Source organism: Strix aluco, chromosome 2 (genome assembly GCF_031877795.1).
Source record: "Strix aluco isolate bStrAlu1 chromosome 2, bStrAlu1.hap1, whole genome shotgun sequence".
NCBI lineage: Eukaryota > Metazoa > Chordata > Aves > Strigiformes > Strigidae > Strix > Strix aluco.
In genome coordinates this window covers 62,605,060-62,617,140 of record NC_133932.1, presented here as the reverse complement: position 1 = coordinate 62,617,140, position 12,081 = coordinate 62,605,060, and the positions used below count along the sequence as shown (strand labels likewise).

The following is a 12,081-nucleotide window of genomic DNA, read 5'->3' as shown; positions in this document are numbered from 1 at the left end:
TTGTCTAGAAAAGGGTTCAGTCTCATTTGTAAGGAAAAGACATTAATTTAGAAAAATCTGTTCCAACACCTCAAATATTTTGGCACGCTAAAGTGCCTTCAAAAAGGCACTTCAGGATAGGTAAATAAGCTTACCCCAAGAACTTTCCTCAGGACAAGCCCAGAGAAACACCTCTTCTGTAACACCAGCTCTCTTTAGCTTGTAGTAGACATTCAGATTTCCAATTATCCAAGTTGAAGTGATGCTTTTCCTTTGTTCTCTGTATGCTCTTCATTAGTCCCTTTCTAGCCAAACTAAAAAGATTTATTACTGCAAGAGTTCACTGGCTGCACCACTTCCCATTCAGCTCGATATGCTTCACAGCATTTTTTTCTCAGTGAAAAATGACCCTTTGACAATGTAAAGCTTTCAAAAATCTATTCTCTAAAATCTAGCTACTGCCCTGAAAAATAGCTTGAAAACAGTAAGTTAATCTGAAAGCTCAGTAATGAAGTTTCACAGCATGGCATAAGGCAAGCTACACCACAGTACACCTGCATCTTTTCCCACTCCCACATACAGAGTTTACTGACCCGTGTGTCAGCCCTAGTGATAGTGAAGCAGTATGGTGAATTACCTGAAGTCACCCAGACAATTAAAAGGCAAAGTTAAAAAAACATCTATTTGTCCTCATGCAATCTCACAGAGTTGATCGCATTTAGAAGCAACATGGTTCTGATGCTAACATAAGGAAGAAATACTGTGGTGGTATTGTTTGAAATAAGCTTACATTAGGCTTAAAACCATGCTAAGATTGAGATTCATCTTGCCTAACTTAGAAAGTTAAGACATACATGAACGATCAAGCTCACAAAGACACCTACAGAAAATGAACCAACACTAAAAATAGGTGTTGGGGTATATATGCAAAAGTCTTTCCTCTGGCAACTAACATTTTAGTCCCAAGTTGCTTCTTCCTATCCCAGACTTCAGTTTACTATCCTCCAGTCACTGTCTGGCAGCTGGTTTTGGATGTGCTACGAGACTAATTTTATAACACACACTCCTCTTTCCTTTTGACAGTAAGAGATAAAAATTTATTAATTTTAATCCTGATGCAGTTTTAGACTAGCTTACTTTTATTGTTAGCCTTAACTCAGATCATTTCTCTAATCCAGTTTGGTCTGTAGTCAGTTAAAATTTGTGCTACAGTGAGGGGAAGGAAATGCAAAATAAATACACTTTTCCATAAAGTTCTAGCCATATGCCATTAGAAGAAAAAAATTACTTCAAACTACACCGTTTCTGATTCTATACATACTGGTCACGTGAGCTAACACAAGCGAGAAGGTTCAGCAACCCTCCCAATGCAGCCTGTGTTCCAGTTAGCAATTCCATGCTCACCTTCACATTTCAACCAGACAAATATGTTGGGAGTCTCCTGCCTGCATGCCAGGTTGTGCACTCATCTTGGTTTTACATATTGGCTGCTATCATTCTCATCTCATTTATGCATGTTCTTGGCAGTTTACTCTCAAGCCTATTTGTATACAAAAGTCTACAGTGATTTGGTCTTGTGATTCAATGCAAATGATAACCCTCAACACTAAGCCACTTTATCCTAGAGACAGAGACATACACTGCTCTGTCCTATTTAGGCAGAATTAAAGTACCCTGAGTTTCTGGGATTGAAATATCCCAGCAAGCAGCAATTCCTTAAGCAAATCAAGAGATTCAGTGAGGTTTAGAGCAGTCAGGAGTCCAGGGGCCTAAACTTGCACTACAACTTGCAGAAGGAAGGAGAAATATGATAGAGTTAGAACTAGAGTTCCACGGCCTAAAAATATATTCAATTTCTTATTTGCTATAAGCATATAAAAACAGCTCTAAGAATGGATAACCTTTTGTATATTTGGCTTAACCATACGTCAAGCTCATTGTGTTCAGAAGTTCATAGTGCAGACACTGTTACTCTTAAGATAAAACAAATGGTGAATCTAACTGATCTGTTCTCTCTTCTGTCCACTGACAACCTGAGTCAGGAGAAACCCTTCCTGGTTTGGCAACTGGTGGCCAAACTACAAATAGAAAGTTCAGAAGAGTTAGTTGCTTTGTATGGTGTTTTTTTTTTGTTTGGTGGGTTTTTTTTGTTTTGTTTGGTGTTTTTTTTTTCCAATCACTCAGTATCAAGTTCTACTGCACCTTTAGTGTAGTAACTCACCACTAATGTGGTCCATGTTGAGAGCAAACATCAACTTCAACAGCAAAACATCAATCCCTCTAGAGTATCCTTGGCTACCAAGTGGCAGGGATAAAAGCCTACATTCATTTTACAATGTTGAAAAATTCAGCTTATTGGCAAATTAGAATTCAGGTCTATTTTGTCACTGAAATACTGTTTGTATGGTAACCTCTGATTCTGATGTTAAAAAAAGATCATTAGTTGTTTGTTACCTGAAGCTAATTTCTCCCCTTATTTTAAGTCTCAAGACAGCAGAGTAAGAAGTAGTTCAGCTAGTTACTCTTAATTGCATGATAGCTAGGGAAAGAAGCACCCCACCCAGTTTGAGTGAAAGTGCTGTGGTAAAGGCCATCACTGGTTAGTCTTGAAAGTCTTACTAAAGCTTAAAGCATTCTTTCAGAAATTTGAGTGGCACAACTATCAGTAACTTTTTCCCCCTTTAATTTAACAAAGTCATATTGAAACAGACAAAATGAGCCACAAGAGAAAGCCAGTATTTCAGCAGAGCATGCAAACTTTGGACCATCTACACAAACCTATTTGGGATAGTGTGTTAAATCTCATGTAGGAGACGGTAGGTAGTAGTATCCAGGAAAAGCTTCCACCCAAAACTATACATACACTTATGTATAGTTCCATACACATCATCTTGCATATTGAAATTAAAACATTCAACTAAAAACATGTGTAAATGATCACCACAGACAAGTGATATTACACACACACACAAAAGTAGCATGCATTAATCAAGCAAACACTGGAAAACTTTCAAATGGTCAAAACCTGATTTTCACTAGTTCAGTGAAGACTGAACTCTCCATCTGAGATAAATAAGCATCACTTTTCTGCATGATACCTAACCATTATAGCATGTATTTCCCAATCTTCTCACTTTCAGTAAGATATATGCTGCACTAACAGATCTCCTATCCAAGTTCTACAACTCAAACTTTGGAAATACCACGATTCTCCTGATTTGCAATTTGGTATAGCGGACATAGACAAATCATGCAGTCCTGCTGGGAACTGGAGGATGCTGTTGCAAATGCATTATTGCTGTAGAAACACCTCCAAACATGGCTGCATAAGTTTGGGTTTTTGTACAGTCACACAGCTTCAGCATCAAGAAAGTTCCAGTAATACAGTTAACTGGAGTTAGAGTTTAACTTCAGTTAACACAGTTAAAGAATTTAATGATTTATTCAGAAAGGCCCTGGGGTGGGGATGGAATGGAAAAAGGAAGAGGTAGTTACCTCCCTGCCAAAGCCATAAGCACAAGACCTTTGCATATTACAGGCATGTCCATCAGTAACTTGCTTTATTGGCTGACAAAACTTTTACCAAAGGCTTTAGAGATAGGATCCTCTAACAGTTTGCTGTGGCTGACCAGTGAAAATACTTTTCTCCCCTCCACATGCCCTGTGCCAAATTTACAAAAGGAAAGAGATACAGATTATAAAGTGGAAAGAAAGCAAGATTCTTCAGAAAAATATAGCCTGTGAAGTGTAACTTCTACATTTTATGATAAGACAGAAATGGTGCAAAAATATTAGTCACTGTCTGTGAGAAGTTGTCAGTGTCCATTTTATGAATTATGTCAAATCAAGTCACTAATACATCCAGTTTGTCACATTGTTGCAGTTTTCTCAGAAAATATTTGTAGGTTAAATCAGTACTCTTATTCTTTATCAGTATATTCTGTTACTCCAGCTGTTTTCAGGAGACAAGCTGGTAAGATCCTCCTAGTACATGATTGTTTTGATTGTACACAGCCAATGGACCACACTGGGATTCTACCTGCAAAGGAGTCATGACTGCCTAAACATCATTTTAATGGGGGGAAAAAACTGACAGTCAGTTACACCTGAGGCAATTCTAACATTTGTCTACAGAAAACAGCTCTTGTCAGGACAGGCCATCAGTTCAACATCAAAAGTAACAAACAGGGCTAAGACAGACATCCACTTAATTCTTAAACTCTGCAATAGCTCCTCATCCTTCCATGTTTACGACAAAACAAGTTTCAATCACTCAATGCAATTGAGCTCAGGAAAAATCCACTCCAACAAGAAAAATATCAACAAGCTCAGCTTTGTTACTGAGCTGCAGAGTCAACAGTTGGAGCAAGTATTCTGTTGACTTCTTGCCTGGCAATGATCCAACAAATTCCTATTTGGACAATTGCAAAAACAATCTCTTATCATTCAACTTTTACAGGATCAGAGGGATATTTTATACGAAGATGTGCCAAACTCTTTCAGGCTTTCTTGCATACAAAGTACTACCATCAAGAGTTATAGAACATCTGCTATTAGTAGCATTAGTGGCTATAAAGGTATGTTAAAGTGGAGAAAAGACTAGTGAAACTTTAATTCCAAGGGAAAAATAAATAAATCGGAACTCTTCAATGTCTGAATTGTTGGGTCAAAAAGCTTAGCTGCAGAGGGAACTGACATAGAGACGCTTAAATCATGCATGCAAGTAAAGTATGCTGTAACAAACTTGCACCATGTTGGCTTTTTCACAGAAACAGTATACATTTGCATAAATTTGTTACCAGCCACAAGCAGGTACAGAAGCTGCTACCACAGGGCAATCAATACATTTTAAGCTTGAACCAGGAGTCTCCATTGCAGGAAGTGGTAAAAACCTACTTTTTTGTTTGCTTACAGCTTCCTTTAAGAGGCAAGGGCTTAAGACCTAGCAATCCATTAGCAAGGGACCATTTATGGAAAACCTCTCATCTTAACTAGACAGTCTCAGCAGGCAGCTTAGATATTTTCATTCTATCTTAAATGTTGGCATCCACTGCAGGAAATTTGCATTATATCAGCAATCCAGCATCAAGTGTAACTATTAGCTACAGTCGGAATGAGATTTCCATTCCACCCCCTCCCCCTCCCAGCAAACACTCGAGTTTTGTTCTTTAAAAAAAAGCCTTTGTGTGCTTGATGTAAAACTATTCTGTAAAAACGAGTATCAGGTCCACCCTCTGTGGTGTTAAAAGGTCTCCAAATGATGTTAAAAAAGAAAAATTGATGCTAGTAGGAAAGCTGGCCTGCCAGAGATCTCTAGCTGTTACACAACCTACTTCTATGACTATAGCTGTAAAACCAACTGCCTCAAACTCTTTAAAATTAATTTTACCTCACAACTGGGAAGGTTATCTTCATGACTGGAAGAATCAGTGCACTACACACTAGCCCAGCACACATTAGCACCTACAGGCTCTGTATTTGTTGCCGTCTTGAACATGCCACAGCATTTATAAAGCATTTCTGTAACAGAGGAGTGCAATAGTGAACAAGAGGCACTGATGTCTAAACTTACTTCACTCAGAAGGAAAGCAACTCTTGTGAGACACTGCAGAAGTTGAAGAAATATTTCTCATACAGCTGACATAAATAGCATGTGTAAGCAGCATTTAGTATCATTAACAGGTGGTCATGGAACTAGCAGTTCTCTATTTCCACACTGAGGTGTGACACATGCAACTACAGGAATCACCAAGTAGTAACAGCAGATAAAGGCATGGTGCAGCTCAAGTATCAGAAAATACCCCAGCACTTAGTTTGGGCACTGACATTCAGAGGATTAATTCAAGATTTAGGCCAGCGTTTCTTCTCCCCCCCCCCCGCCCCCCCTTTTTTTTTTTTTTAAATGATCACATTCAGCAAGATTTATGTGACTTTAAGAAAGTCTAGTTTTAAAGTTAGAACTCAACTATTTTACAACATGGTGTGGCATCTAAGTAGCAAAAAATACCTATTTTCCTAGTTTGGCTAACACTGACTTACATGGGTATAAGCATGTCACTGTACAAAGATGTATTCCATTCTGTTATTTTGTTTCCAACTTCAGACATATTTTCCTCACATAGCCTGGATAATGATGCTGCTTATATTCCAGCTCTGACAGGTAGGGATGTCACCAGCTGTTGGCTAAAACACTGCTCAGCTATCAGCAGATAATAAGCCTTTCAGTTCACATCTTTAAATTGCCAGTACATTTGACATGGTGATAGTTTCTTCTCCCTCCAAAGTTTCAGAGAAATTGATGAGCAAGATGGACATGGTGCCTCTTCAAGTGCTGCATTTCCAGTTCACTATATTTTGTAGGTGTTAAATTACTTAAGAAAGGTCTTTCTTAGAACTGACATCAGGAGAAGAGAGACTGAAACTCTACTGTTTTATGCAGTTATCTATTAAAAAATTCAGTTCCCCAAAGTAATAGAGAACATTTTAGCAGTTGTGTATTGTTTTATCTTCTGAGAAACTGATCGTTCCAGAAAGTCCTATTTCGCTCAGTTTTATCAATTTTCATTAATAAATGCAACCACTGAGAAACAGCCTGTTCTACCACTTTCCAGAGCCACCCACCTCACTACTGGTTGTCTATTTAAAGATTTTCATGAAACTTGATTTGTTACACTCCAATGACCGCCCCTTCCAAAACACAGGGGATGACCTACACAGATTATTTCCATGGCTCTATGCAAAAAGGCACTGCCTTAGAATTCCTAGAACCCGTGGAAGACCCAGTCATTCCAACCCACCTCAAAGCAGATGTTGAGCCACATGTTATCTCACCATCCACTACCATTACTCATTTTTTATTTTAGAGGCTAGCTTTAACAGCATTAAACCTCTCAAGAATCTGCCATTTGTTTAACAAGCTATAGAAACTGCATGGATATGAAAAATTATGAGTGTAGCAGAAGTATAGAAGAACAGATTGGCTTCCATTTCTGCTTGATTTTAGCATTCTAATTTTACATCATATTCATGAACTGTTCTGTCTGAAAGCAAATATTGCAGTGGTGTACGAGGTTGTAAACTCCAATGGCAATGAAGCTTAGCAACTGAAATGAGGAAAAAATTTTCAAGTTATTCTACAAAAACTCTAAGCAATCTTTAATTTCAACATGAAATTTCTTCAATGATTATGTACATGATGAATAGCTATTCTTTGAAATGTACCTAACCTGTGAGGACAAGTTGAAATTAACATTACCATGAAGATAAAGAATGTCCATCACCTTCTGTATCAAGCATTATCAGCACTCATATTTTGGTTTTTTTAAGGTACTTTCAAAAGGTCTCCTTAAAGTCATGAAGTTGAAGCAAAGTACCACTTAAAAAAAGGAACCTTGGATAAAATACCTTATATCAAATTGAGGACATCAGATTTCTGTTCTGCCCAAGAATTTTGTTTATAACATAATTAAGTTTTTAACATACATTATTCTACAGTTGCCATTTACCCATGAAGTGCAAGTCTGGTTAAAAGTGAAAAATATTTGTTCATTGTCTGCAATGTACATTTGTAGCCAGCAGCATGCTGAACCAGAAAAAACCCGAAAAAACCCTACAGATTAGACAAGCTGTTTTGTGAAGTATAGTTGCTTGTAGGTATGCATTACCATACTACGTCAAGATGTTTTCTAGCTCGACATAAAAAAAGCTCTGTAAAGGTGCAAGTGATCCAACTATCATTCGATGAAAGACAGATCAAGTTGAGGGGCACCACACAAGGTAATAGTGTGTTTGTTTACAATAGGATGCCATGACTAGACTAAACTCACCTCATGCTCTGGGGTGCCAAAATATTAACGGATACTGCTACTTTTCAGTACTTATGATAGTATTTTCTTTTCCTGCTGTCTCTAGTCAACAAGTTTCCTTCTGTCTCCAGTTCAGCACAGAAGTCATAAAATCCTTTCATTCACAAGTTTATGCTGAATGGTATAGAACAGCAGGGTCAGCACTTGCATTCTGCTTTGCACAAAGGAGTAAACATTGCTTATATAGCTCAGCTGAAACAAATTTGAAATAGTAATGTAGAGGACAGAAAGCTAACACCTTTTTAGGGTCATAGGGCTCTATGGCCCTCTCTTGAAGGTCACCTGAAAGGGACACTAGTGCACTGAATTCAAAATTAAGTAGCAGGCTATATTTAGAATGATTTTACAAGTCAGAAATCCTAAGATAATGTAATTGTTATTCAACTGCTAAACTTTCCTTAATTAAAGGGTAAAAAAAAATGCACAGATACCATCACAAATATACCTTTAGTACATGAATTAGAAGTGAGGGTGAGGTAAGGACAAAGTGAATGCTTTCACATACCACCAAAAGCCTTAAAATTAAGCGTGTTTGAGGAAACACCAAATTTCAGTTTCTCCAATAAAACAGTTGTACACTTTTCCCCCCTCTCCCAAAGGATAATCTCTCTGAACATTTACTCTATCAGTAGTTTTCCTTCTAATTATATGTTTCAAATACTTCTATTCTCAATTATGAGCTCACTAAAATGGTGGATTTAACTCACTGATGCAAAACAGCAGAGGCACATGTGTGAACCATGTAGCAACAACTGATCTCATCCAAAATCCCAAATAAAAATAATCTAAAGGAATTTAGGATCATCATATAAGTATGAAAACACCTTTTAACATACGTTTGAGTTAGTAAGGTTACAGTCTATTTCAGTGTATTTTATATGCCTAGTTTCAGTAAAAGGTAAACTAAAACCGCTGGGAAGATGCATGCAATTATGATTATGCAGATTAAGGAAAAGAGTCTTTAAGTCTAATAGCATTAAGTGCACCAATTTTCCACTGCATATTCCTCTGTGCGAACATCGTACTTTATGCTACATGCTTCGGTAAACTCATTTTTTGTTTGCAGAAAGCTACCTGCACAGTCTTCTAAACACAGAAGAAATCATCATGTATGGAACAATATCGAAATCCTGCTAGTTCAGGATGAACTTTCATGAATTTCCTGCAGTTTGTGTGGTTGTAAAAGTACAACTGACAACAATAACTTAATTGTATAAGAATGGAAAGACAAACCTGGACCTGCTGAAAAGCTTTCAGTCTCTTCTTGAATCTAGAAGGCAAAACAAAATCACATCCTCGAGCTAGCAATGCCAACTCCTTTCTTAGATCAGGATCCTGCCGCAAAGAAATCTCCTTTATCCTCATGCTTTCGGATTTCATATAATGTCTGTGTGCCAGTCCAGGCACTTGAGTCCCAGTAAATAGCAGAGCTGTTCTACTGTCACACAGTGCCACTTAAAGCAGCAGCTGCGCCCGAGTTCTGTGATATTATAAGAGTCAGCTCAACTTCACTTGCTCCATACATTAAAGGGAACTTGGCTGGAATCGCAAAAACAGATTGGAAAGTCACTTTGGGGGCCTGCCCTTTCATACACGCATTCCAAAGTCTAAATGGGACAGTACGGAAAAAAACAAACCTGTTTGGAGGAGCATCTATAAAAGCAGCTTCCAATTTTAAAAAAGCAAGCCTTACAGGAATGCAGAGAGGCCAGCCGTGGTCATTTCATAGCTTCCTCCTCCCATCCCCCTCAGCTTTTCCTTCTGTCACAAAACACTCACTGTCTAGCTTCAATGAAGTACCTCACCAAAGGATAAGGCTTGTTACACAGCAATTAAATTCCTTTTAAGCTCTTCAGTCCTTTAGCAGGAACCCTATTATGCTGGGAAAATGAAGGCAGTAACAGAAAAAGCTGCAGATGGACTTTCAGAGTTGCTCACATACTTTAGTGAAATAGATTTTTTTTACATTCATCCAGATCTGTTACTGTATTGCATGAATCTAATCATTCAAATGCTAAGGCAGAAAGCAGTAGCAGAAATGAGGCAAATGTTACCACAATGAAATGCTGCTTTAAATCATGTTTTACAGAAAAGCTACATTAGAAATATCAATGATGTAACCAAGTCTGAAAAAAGTTGACAGGAGAAATTTTTTTTTCTTAAATAGGAGTTTTATAAACATTAACATCCACATACTAGATTGCATACCTGTCACATTTCAGTAGCACTAACATTAGTCAGCTACCACTCTATTTTCAGTTTATTGAATCTCAGATACATTTTATGGGGAGGGTGAGGCCATGTTTTAGTCTACAGCAATATTCTTCATAGAAACAGAAATCTGATAAGCTTTTGTGGAAGTGAAAATGACCTTCCGTCCTTCCTCCTTTGCAGTTTTAGGTACATTAATTGATAACTGGTGAAGTTTCCACATTATAAATGTGTATACCTTTACCATAGCAATCTTTAGGTAATGAGGCTATTTTGATGAAGTTTTTTTTTCAAATATCACCATTACAGTTATGGGTATGGCAACTCTTGCTATTCCATTTCAAGCCGTGAACACTGTTAATACCCCCAAATTCTCTAAGATACTTGTATGTTGCCCATTTAATATTTGTACCTTGTCATGCACAAATTTAGTTACTAACAGCATAAAAGGAGAGATTTGGCCAGTCTTACTCTGTTTTCATCCCTCAGGCTTTAAATAAGGCCACTTTCTTGATTACACAAAGATGTACAGAGCCCAAGAAACACTAGAACAACTCTTTCGAGATTTCTCTTACTGGATGGCATTATTTCACCTCCATGCTGTGTTATCTATACTCTTTAGCCCTATTCATCCATTCATAGCCATTCTGTCGCATAACAATATGTTAAAATCCCACAGTAAATATCCTCATAAGATTAAGAAGAAAACTATTAAAAAGTACTAGTGAAACACGATTTCATAGAATCACAGAATGCTTTGGGTTAGAAGGGACCTTAAAGATCACCTAGTTTGAACCCCCCTGCCATGGGCAGGGACACCTTCTCCTAGATCATGTTGCTCAAAGCCCCGTCCAACCTGGCCTTGAACACTTCTAGGGAGGGGGGGATTTGTCTTAATTAGATCCTTTTCAGTTTAACACACATTGTTAGAAAATAAGTGATGACAAAACGCCTGTTTTCTTGTTTTTAATTTAGTATCTGGTTTCCCTCCCCTGCTTCTTTATTGCAACTTGTTATGAAGATATTTATTTCTTTCGGAAGTCGGAGAACAAGAAAGGAATTGACAAGGCAAGAGTCAGACATGTTGTGGTTGGCACGACCAGACTATCAAACTGCACTGAGCAAAACTGGCTGTCACTGTCTTTTAGGAAGATCAAATCAACTAACCTGTGATAACCCTTGGGCCACAGGGAAGCCAGCCCAGAGCTGGGTGCACAGCACACAACAGCAGAGCAGCATGCCTGGAACTTGAGACGAAGGACTGAGGTGTTAGAGTAGGAGAAGAATCCTACTCTGGCTACAGATACCCGTTCCAGACCAAGATGTCTGGGGAAGGTCAGGAAGGTTGTATTGCAAGGCAGACATTTCAGTTCAGGCAAAATAGGCCTTAAAGTAAGGAAAGGTATCTTCTCACCAAAATTGCTTTCTATTTTCACCCCTTTTTACCAGGTGATGCACTCCCATTCACTACTACATTCATTGCCTTGTTTGAGGTGGCTGTAGTATGCCATTAAGATGACTGAGACATGGAGAGCTAACCTAGAAGACTGGAGCTCCAGTTCATCTGAACCTGCTAAAGGAGACTCAGTAAGAAATCAGTGTTCTGAACTCCATTTTGAAGAGTTGCAGATATCCCTCCTTTTTTTCAAATGGAGCTCAGAGTCTATCATCACTTAATCAGCACAGTATGTTCAGTATTTTGAATATTCAGCATTTCATTGTCATAATATTACTTCACTGCCTGAGGTAGATGTTAAGTCAATCCCACTGTTCGCCTAATATTGTTTTAGCACTATTGTCACTAGTCTGGTTTCACACCTAGTGGTCATTTACACACATGTATGCAGTACAGTTGTCAAAAGTTCACAGGTTGCAATATATGAGGAACCTACATGAAATTGAGCCTTTAGTTGCAATACACTGAGAGGTAAGTACACTGGCAGCTATTAATCACCTCCACCATCTGAATGGAAAAGGGTTTTGTATTGCCACATTTAAGGAGCTTGAGCATTTGTGAAGCAATGTG

General features: G+C 38.1%; 1 protein-coding gene across 3 annotated transcripts in view; it reads right to left on the bottom strand.

The window, feature by feature from the left end:
* Positions 1-12,081, bottom strand: part of PPP2R3B (protein phosphatase 2 regulatory subunit B''beta) — a 54,218-nt gene that overhangs the window by 27,690 nt on the left and 14,447 nt on the right. The window contains exon 1 of one of the 3 annotated variants that reach the window (XM_074814966.1): positions 9,078-9,288. The exons of the other annotated variants lie outside the window; for them this stretch is intronic. Within the exon in view, the coding sequence (XP_074671067.1) occupies positions 9,078-9,224 (147 nt within the window). The 5' untranslated portion in view covers positions 9,225-9,288. Of the gene's footprint in view, positions 1-9,077; positions 9,289-12,081 lie in introns of those variants that run through there. 3 annotated transcript variants of the gene reach the window in all.